At 39.4% G+C, this 10,582-nt stretch overlaps 1 protein-coding gene across 1 annotated transcript; it reads right to left on the bottom strand.

Annotated features, from left to right (window-relative positions):
• Positions 1–2,696: 2,696 nt before the first annotated feature.
• Positions 2,697–4,025, bottom strand: LOC103717428. The gene has a single exon (XM_008805809.4). It carries the CDS (start codon positions 3,684–3,686, stop codon positions 2,904–2,906), a length of 783 nt encoding a protein of 260 aa, XP_008804031.2. The 5' UTR covers positions 3,687–4,025; the 3' UTR covers positions 2,697–2,903.
• Between the last annotated feature and the right edge of the window lie 6,557 nt (positions 4,026–10,582).

Here is a 10,582-nt window from a genome sequence, read left to right as displayed (position 1 = left end):
GGGTACTAATATATGGGTAAGGTTCTACATTTTAAATGTCATGTGTCTATGAATTTGAAATGGGCTGCACTCCACTTACCAAGTGCATCATTCGACGGCAACCATGTTTTGGATGTAGTTTAATAATGAGACACATGTTCTGCTTGAAGCACTAATTTATCCCTTTATTAGTATTATGAAGGGCCTATTTGGATGTCAGACACTGCACTCTTCAAATATCACCCACATGGATGGGAGTTGATGAATGGGGAAAGGGAAAGAAGAGAAAATGTGAGGAATCTAGAGAGAAAGGCCATTGAACTCAGTTTCAAGTTCTTTAGGACACCAAAATCCATCCAAGAAGATGATTTTTCACTATCCTAAATAATTTCAGATATTAAAATCTACAGATTCCCCCAATCCTCAGATTTCATTGTCCTTCCACCTTTTCTTTTTTTTAAAACAAAAACTTCCCTCTTGCAGGAAATATATTGCAGGAATATGCTGGTTGGATGTCCAGATTTGCCCTAAAATAGTAACAACATCAGTTAGGATCTAATCCATGATTGAAATGTTTATACAACTGAATTGCAGCTTGCATCAAGCATTAAACTATGAAGGAATGTTAGCTTGGGGAGGGGTGTGCTGGGGAGAAGGACTTCTCTCGACATACCTTAATATATAGTACTTCATTAAAAATAATGAATGTCACTCCGGAAAATTTATGGAAAAAGAATATTTGACATAGGGACGGCATTTGAAAGGTAGATTGGAGGTATTGATAAAATTAGTATCCTTTAGTATACCAGTCACCAGAATTACAGTATGTGTAGAAATGGTTTTCATTACTCAATGTTATTACTTATTCATGATAAAAGACCTCCGAATTAGCACTTGTACTTTCATTTCCGATAAGGAAAATAGGATATGGAATTTCATAGTCCTAAAGTTCTAAAAGAAGTGTTCTGGATTTATTGGCTATGAAAGAAAGAATTAATGTGATAGTTGCATGTGAAAGATATAATCTAGATGACATGCTAATGTGAGTCTTAATTAAGCAACCATGTTATATTCCCTACCTATTCAACTACTTTAATCCCTCAAACTTCACATGTATACATCAAAATGATCCAAAGAAGGCAGAGTCAAAAGGAAATATAGTAAGTAAAGAAGCCACAGAATGGACCTTACTTATCTGAGCTATGCACTAGGGCTGTCTTAATACAAGCAATTGATGTACTTGCTGCCTTGAACCCATCATTCAGTACAAATAGTTGGTACTTCTTGTATATAGATGAACTGCCGCGAAATACCAACAAACTGGCCTTTCCAACTGGCTCTGCATTTTGTTGCACATTCTAAAGCTATGAAATTGTTAAGAATCAAGAGCAGAATAGCAATCTCAATCTAGATCCTTCCATTGGCCTGCACAACTTTTAACTTTAGGCATGGACCATGGATGAAACTGAGTATGGTTATTTGAACCACTATAAATTAGACCATGGGAAGCCGTCTGGTGAGTATTGCGGTCTTTTCCAGTTGATCTCTTTAAGAACTTTGAAGTGCTTGCTTGTAACTTCATTTGTCTTTTCTTTGTAACACAGTTGGAGAAGATAAGTAAGCAGTTGATGTTGGAACTACACTGTGACTTCGATTGGTCGAGGAGATATCATCGTTAGTGAATTTTCTCGAATTTCAACAGACTGTTTCTTTGCTAACAACAGACACACCATCTGCAGATATAACTGAACCTCCTCTCTAGCAGTTCTGAACATTTAAGATGGACTTTACCTACTATGATGTTGAATTTTCCACTTAGCACAGTGATCTTCTGCTATTTGCTTTGAAGTCATGTCACTCAGCAATCTCTGCATTTCTCCTTTCATCCATATAAGCAGCATATCTTCTCCTGCAACTCTTAAGTTCTTCCAGTATACTCTGCATATATATGAAATTACTGGCTAGTTCACTCCTGCCCTTTTTGTTCTTTATATTATCTTTACATCATGATTTTTCATGACCTATGTAATTGTCTTCATAAGTTCTATTACATCCACCTTCAGCTTCTTTCTTATATTTCATGATATTGACTTTGTTGACGTTGTCAAGTCTCTTTCTTTTTAAGAATTTTGAAGAGTTAATCTCACCATGCTTTTCAGATTTAGCTGACTATGAAATCTGATATTTGTTTCAGTAAGGACTGGTTCAGCACTAGAACTTGATTGAGATTCATCACCTCAAGTCTCTTTCTTTTTAAGAATTTTGAAGAGTTAATCTCACCATGCTTTTCAGATTCAGCTGACTATCAAATCTGATATTTGTTTCAGTTTCTTAAGGACAGGTTCAGCACTAGAACTTGATTGAGATTCATCACCCGAAGAGTCAATGCCATCTTGCTTCCGAAACTCCCATTGCTGCTGAAATTTCTGGCCTCGAAACATTTTCAAGATGCTTGCTCAACAACAGCAAGTTACTCTAACTTTTGAAAATCATGACATCATTCCCAAAGGACTAACAAGCCATCTTTGTTTCACATTTTTCAATGGTAAGCCTTTCACATAACTTCTTGCTCGCCTAACACCAACTAGATAACGCACTTGACTACAATTATAATACAATAGAAGCATGTACAACATTTTGCTAGCTGCAAGCCTGGTAAGTTACATTTTCCACACTGCATTTCTTTTTCCAAATCGCCTTGACACTCAAAAGAAGAAGAAGAAGAAGAATCCAATCCACATACAATTCTTATTAATTGCCTTCAATCCAAATTACACTAAACCAAGACTCAAGAAAAGAAAAATCCACCACAAGTGCTTAGACGTAGAAGAAAGAAAAAAAAAAAGAAGAAGAAAAACTAGGAACAACAAAAGAGCATCTAAGATCATATGGTAACAATAGATAGATTGATAGATACCAGATAATTATTTAGCTTTGAGGCTCTCTTTCTTATTATTATTATTATTATTATTATCGTAACTACCGCAGTGGTATCTCTTGAAGACCCTGGGGAGATAGACGGGGAGCAAAAAGCCAAACAGGTTGAAGGCCCAGAATCCCATATTGGCGACGGCGAGCGCCCGGCCGGCGAACAACCTTCTCGGCGAGCCGTGATCGTCCTCGACCTTGCCGATCTCGTGGCGGACCCAGTCGGCGAGGGTGAAGAGGCGCTTGGTGTTGTAGAAGATGGGGACGAAGGCGCGTATGGGGAGGGAGAAGCGGCCGGAGAAGGTGACGTTCTCGAGGAAGACCTGGGCGGCGAGGAGGAAGACGTGGGGAGCGGCGGCCTTGATGCCCTCTTTGTCGCCGGCGAGAACGCCGTCTAGTATGTAGGCGATGGGGAGGAGGAGACCGAGGAGGGCGCCGACGGAGACGTAGATGGCGAGGAGGGGGTTGCGGAAGCCGAAGATCGGGGGATCGGGGGCGGCGGAGGAGGAGGAGGAGCGGGGGAAGGCGGCGGATGAGAGGAGGTGAAGGTAGACGAGGGAGAAGAGGGCGAAGGCGATGTCGGCGGCTGAAACCATGCCGGAGGCCGAGAGGACGATGACGACGGCGAGGGCGTTAAGCTGCCGGAGGGAGAAGAATCGGCGGCGTGGGGATTGGGCGGTGGCGGCGGGCTGGTGGTACTCCACCTTCTTCTTCTCCTCCTCCTCTTTCGGCAGCCGGATGTCGTCGCCGCCGGCCGTGGGGCCTACTCCACCTGACATCCCTTTACTTCTTCTTCGGTACGTTTCCTTTTCTTTATTTTGGAGATTGGAATTTCTTGTTTAATTTTTCTGGGGACTGGGATTTGGTCAGGGATTTTGGAACACAGGACTAGAGGAGAAAGGAGGAAAATTGTGAGAAAATTTTCCTTGGTTTAATCTAAAACTTTAACTGAAGGTTGGTGGTGAAGGAAAGAGGAATGGAGAAATAACTCTGGGGATAGGAGGATAAAGGGAGGAGTTGGCAGTTGGAGAGGTTGTGAGTGGAAGAAGGATCCAGGGATAAGGATTGGGTCATGGCAGAGGAGAGAGAGAGAAAAAGAGAGGGGTTGGCAGTTGGAGGGAGGGAGTGGCGGGGATTGTGAGTGGAAAGAGGCATGGAGAGAGGAGGATTTGGTCATGACAGATGACACGTGGCGAAGATGTGAGGCGACTAATGGCGAATGGCGCTGCGCCTAGTATGTTCGTGTGGTAGTAGAGTTTTTAGTGCAGTTATTTCTTATTAAAAACAAAAAGAATTTGTATTTGTGGATAGAAATTGTGATGTGTGAATACTATTTCACCAGGATCATTTTCGTATGTTGCATGGATCAAATACTACATAAATTAGGTGAATGCAATTGCTGTAACAACCCAAAATCTCATGCAAAATGGATAGCCGGAAGATATTATTTGGGTTCCTTGATCCTGTATAAGTACCCAAGATCTACCCAACGAATAACCGATGTGGACTAAACATACGTCTGTACGGATCCTCACATACTTCCCTCGTTCAAGCCCTGACGTCCTCGTCAGACTAAGGGTTCATATCTATTCAAATCAAATCACAAACACCACGATTGGCCCGTGGTCAGCCCAATGGATCCGTGCTGCAGTGTCTCTTGGTCCACATAGATTATGGGCCGGGTCCGCTCTGATAGCATTTGTAACAATCCAGGACCTCACCCAAAATGACTAGCCGGAATGTATTATTTGGGTTCCTTGATCCGTATAAGTACTCAAAATTTACCCAGCGAATAACCGATGTGGGACTAAACACACGCCCGCACGGATCCTCACAATTGCTTTGGCAATATATACAAAATCTACAAACATAAATATACAGACAACATGTCAATAGACTTGCTCCAAAGCTTATATCTAAAACTCCGCCTACTTGAAAATCAAAATTCTTGATATCTACTTAACCATATTAAAAAATAAAATTATCTTTAAGTATTTTCGTTCAATGTGCCTGGGCATGTTTACTAGTAATCTAAAATAAAATTATACATGTCATAGCATTATATCTTATGTTTATGTAATATGTAAATATTGCATATGACAATAAATTTTCTTATGATAAATAAGTGATATCAATTATACTATCATATATTGTTGATACATAACAATTTTAGTATTATATTATTTTGTAACAAATATTACATATTATTCTAATATATTTTTTGTTATGCATAACTAAACATAATATATAATAAGTCTCTTTTTATGTGACACGTATCCAGGATTAGGAAAAAGAGCACCCAATGCGGCAACCCTCCGACCCCAAAATGAGAAAATGTGTTATTGTTAGGTTTCTAACAAAATATTAATATTGATCAGAATCAAGGTTTGCGTGCCTAAATGATTTACCAAGCATAGAAATGAATTGGAATGGAAAATTGATACCCAACCCCGAGAACAATAACAAGATGCTCGTGGTATCTGAAACCCAAAGTGTAATGCTTAAGACCATGAGGAACCAGCAAACTTGCATTGTTGCAGTTTAGAGGTCATATTGTTGTGAAAGTTGCATAAATTTGGATTTAACATGCAAGGTACAACATTTTTTAGTATCGTGCAGAATACTTTGGTTGTCGAGCCTCGACAGAAATGAAATGTACAATCATTTTTTGATGATAAGACGACAATGGAATTTGGGTATGTCAAAGAATAATTCTGGATGGTAGGATAAGAGCAATGTTAAACAATTCCCGAACAAACAAGTCTCATGTCTGGTGGCAGATGGAATTGATGCAACTCATAGCTTTGTTCCAAAAATTACACTTCGGTTGATCGGGAAGTTGCCAAATTGGTGGTTGTGTAATAGCCCAGATTTTTTTTTGGGTTTGTGGGCAAGCTCGGAGCAGCCAGGCCAATCCGAGTTGCCCTGGCCAACCCCAACCGAAGTTGCCTCGGCCAGCCAACCGTTTGTGGGCCGGCCTAGAGTGGTCAGGCCCACGACCCACAATGCCTCACTTGAGGAAAAATTAGAAAAAAAAGACTTCTGGTCGGAGTCTTCTGTTTCTCGATTTTGATCGAAATCGAGCTGAAAAACTAGAAATTTCAAAACAATTTGAAGACCCGATCTTGCCTATTTAAGTTCTCATCCTCCACCTTTAAGAATCGTCAAAGATTAGGAGAGAAATCACCATAAAATCCGAGCTCTCTTCTAGATCCTTCTTCCTCGATTCGTTCCCGGAGAGCCGCCGAAGCGCCTCGCCGAATCGAGGTAAGTCTCCTCCTCTTTCTTCTCTTTTGTTGCCGGACTTGTTCGTCCTATTTCAGTCTTCATCCTCCCTATTTGACCGTCGCCGGCCGCTGGTTGGCCTAGGCTGCGGCCGCCGTAGCTACTGTCAAGTGGGAGGGAGGGGGCACTAGGGCCGCCACCCCCTTAGATTTGCGAGGAGGAAGAGAGGAAGAGGCGGGCTGTTCGTGAAGAGAGGGGAGAGTTTCTCTCTCTCCTCTTTTCTCTCTCTCCTTCTCTCTTCTCTCTCTAATTCTGCTCTTTTTTCTCTCTTCACCACTTTCTCTCTATACTTGACTCGTGGACTGGATTTGTTGATGATCGAGGATGGCATGTGCCATCAACGGACCAAACCTAGACCCCGAGTTGAATTCGAGCTGAGATTCTCTCTCCTCTCCCTCTTTCTCTCTTTAGACAGGCTTAGGGATCCCAGTGTAAGTTTTGCTTCTTTATTATTCGAATTTAAGTTGATCCAGTTTGGAGACCCTAAACCACCTTCGTACTCAGGCGGTAGACCGGCCCATTACTTCAACCCTAGTTAGATCTTTTGAAATTTGGACCTTATTGATATTCATTTGATCGGTTTAGTTTACCTTGTTCAGACCAACCTAGGTAGTCATGCACTGCCACTTGACTAATCTAATTTGGCCATGAGGTTGTACCTCCAATAGTATTTTAATTTTGACTTCGCTTGACTCCTAGAATGATGATGAAATTTATAATGTTTTAATTTGTTGCCCAAAAGACAACCCAAGAGGGAGGGGTGAATTAGGTTCTAATTAAAATTAGATTCTTTAATTTTATCTATTGAGGATTATAAAAGTTTTCTTGATTTTAAACAAATATGATTAAATGATCTATAAGAATGCAGTAAAGAAGTAAAGCATGATCCACAACACAAACACAACGTTTTTATAGTGGTTCGGAGCAAACCTTGCTCCTACATCTACTTCCCAAGCTTTTCTTAGGAATTCACTATAATCCTAAGATTACAGTCCGGTTATTTTACAAACTCACAACCTAACTTGTTGTTTTCATAGGATCACAACGAACCTAGTCGATTTTTCATAGCTCGCCGACTAAAACTACTCTGTTTGTTTTTCTGGGCTCACAAATAACCCAATTGGTTTTACGGGCTCGCTAACCAAAACCTACACCGTTGGTTTTACGGACTCACCAACAAACTTTAATCCGTTGATTCAATTCTCTAATTGAATCAAGTAACAAATGTCAAAGAAATAGTTTAAGGATTACAAGCTTCTAAATAAGCAAATATTGCAATGTAAGCAAAATGTAAAGTAAGAAGCTCTCAAACAGATTTTGCTGATACAAGACTTGGCTTCTTCTTTATTGGATCCTCTCTTGAATGCGCTGGTAGTTGAGGATCACTTCAATGAGCCTTTAATGTGAGGAGTGCTCTGAAATCACTTGGAATGCAATAATTCCTCTTTTCCGCTTTGAAAGGCTCTCACTTCTCTTTGGTGGTTGATAGACTTGAATGCTCTCAATGGAATATCTGTCTCTATGTTTTTTATACTTAGAACCACCTTTTATAAATTAACTCCTCGAAAACTAGCCGTTAGAAGGAGAAAAGAGCCATTCTGACAAAACTGCGCTTCCTGACAAAGTATCCGTTAGGATTGGAGTCGACTCGCCCGTCTTAGAGTCAGCTTGGCTGAAGCAGGAGATGCCTCGAGAAGATCTGGAGTCGACTCGAATTCGGGCTCTTACAAAAAGGCTCTCTGTCGATCCAATAAGAGTCGACTCGAAGAAATCGGGAGTCGACTCGCCTACGGCATCTTCAGAAGTGAAATACCAGCTCTTTTCCAGAAGACGGCTCGAGTAATTCCGGAGTTGGCTCATGTTCTGGTCGGTGGAAAAATGCTCTTGGCCATTTCCTGTAAGAGTCGGCTCGTGAACAGTTCGAGTCAACTAGGCCACTGTGCCAAAGAAATTACTTTGTGGCTTCAATTTGTGGAAGACGGCTCGAAACTTTTGGGAGTCGACTCGCGCACTGTAGCATGAAAACATGTTCTCTGTCTTTCTCTGTAAGAGTGGGTTGGTGAACAGTTGGAGTCGACTCGCGCTCTGCGACTTAAAAATCAGCTCTCTGTCTTCCTTTGTAAGAGTCCGCTCGTGAACAGTTAGAGTCGACTCGCGCTTTGCAACTTGAAAATCAGCTCTCTATCTTTACTGTAAGAGTCAACTCGCGTCATCTGGGAGTCAGCTCGAGAAAGTGCCAGACACTGACCATGTGCCAGAGTCGATTCGAGAATTCTGGGAGTCAACTCGAGTGTAAGGCAAAGACTTAAATGATTCCAAACATGAGTAAAACTCAACTTAAAATCTTTGAATCATTTTCTAAGGCATCCTTTCAAGTTTAAAAGTATTTTATCTGAAACACTCATTTGATTCATTAGTAAATATGAAATATACTCAAGTATTTTGTGCTCATCAAAATCAAGTGGGAGATCAACAATCACTCAATATAATTATATTAAAATAGGTGCACCTGATCTGTCTAACCAAAGTAGAATTTTTAAAGCGAGAAAGAGTAACATAATGCTTCAAAGTATGTTTTTTGAATTTTTGATAAAATAAAAATTATTTGATTAAATATTGATTATGATATATATTTTATACTTGTTAAATGGGTTAGGCATGTTGATGTTATGATAGTAATTATTTTAAACTATTTTATGCGTTATGTTTCAAAATCTAAAAAATATGATTGGGCAAAATTTGTTTTGTATATATATGCATTCTCAGCATGGCTATGATCTGGCCCGGCCAATGAGGACTATTTATGGGCCATGTTGACTTGTAATCTATGAGAAACTAGTTTCAACACCGCATCACCGGTGACTAGAATAGTAGCATTTGGAACATTGTACCACCGGTGGTTAATAATAGTTTGGCACTTTGTGCATTTTGATCTATACCACTGGGTTATGTGGCTATAGCCGGATATCTAGTTTCTGGTATTTTTTTATGAAAACAATAGTATACTTGAAAAAAATATATATATTATTTGAGAAATGATTTATTTCTCGATCAATATTTTATGCTTTTAATTAATTATTTGGCGTGCTTTGATCCTACTTTGGGGTATTATGTTGCTTATTGGGCTAGCGTAGCTCATTATTATAGTTTCTATGTTTTTCATATCCGAATGCATAATTACTTAAAACTTGGAAAGCGCACTAGCTCTTTTGAAAATACTTTCAGTTATTAGAGTTTTAGTCAGACTAGTTAGAATATTTTATTTAATTTATATTAATAGTTATCAAATATTGACTTATATCATTTTGGAACTATTGTAAGAACCATTTGGATAAGTTCTTGATTAAATAAATTTTTAGAAATTATTATTGCTTTGATATGATATGTAGCCTTGCATACTTGTATAGTCTGCTTTATACAGGCATGCGGCGTCTGTTACGCCCTGGATTCGAGGCGTGATAGGTTATAGGCCCGATGAAAGTTTCAAGTGTACTTCATGGATGCCTGAAGTATCTTCTGCAGGATAATTGATACTTTATTGAAAATGTATCTAGTTCTCATGAAAAGTTGTCAACTAGTACGTCAAATGATCTAAGTAGAGTTCATTTTATCGTAGCATTATAATTATGCAGTGTCAACAAAGTATGGCATACTCCCCCTTGAAAAAACACGAGGGTGCATAGATAAGAGAGGAGAGGAGACAACCGCAAAAAGTTGGTGTACTTTGTTCAAGAAAAATACCCTGAAGAAAAAAAAGTCCATGGTAAGTCTCAGGACCAAGGATCACGTACGTCTAGGTTTTTGGGTAAGAGGCATCTTGTATTATTGAATGTATTATGAATAATATAACTAACTATATTTCTTTAAAAAATAATGACCACATTATGTTTAATGGTTTTGATCAGAGATTATAATTGATTATTGTTTTGCACCGAATGTAACTAAAGTTTCTGGTCTCTGATAATTTGTGCCTCTATTAATCAAACTTGGGTTCGCTAGCTGCCATTGGCAGTGTTCTCTTTGGTGCATGACCTAGCCAAAATTTTAAGTTCAAACCTGGGGGAAAAAAAATCTAACTATTTCTTTAAAAAAGTTATGAGCTTCCCAGAGGATAGCAAGTCACTAGGATCCATATTCCATCCAAGTTTAATTCTCAGTTAATTTTGGTCTCATTCTTAATTCCTTTCTGATAATCTCGATCTCGCTTTTTGCACCATCATAAGCATCCAGCATATTGGTCTCCATAATCTAACTCCTATAGTAAGCTAGGGGAGGGAACATGTTAGCTGCAACTTGCACTTCCATACGGTTTCTTGACTAAGAAAATTGTTGCTTGGTCTCAGACCATGCATAAAAATGATAATAAGACTAACAAAATGACACAAACATA

Source organism: Phoenix dactylifera, chromosome 2 (assembly GCF_009389715.1).
Source record: "Phoenix dactylifera cultivar Barhee BC4 chromosome 2, palm_55x_up_171113_PBpolish2nd_filt_p, whole genome shotgun sequence".
In the NCBI taxonomy this organism is placed as follows: Eukaryota; Viridiplantae; Streptophyta; class Magnoliopsida; order Arecales; family Arecaceae; genus Phoenix; species Phoenix dactylifera.
This window is presented reverse-complemented; position numbering and strand designations above follow the sequence as displayed.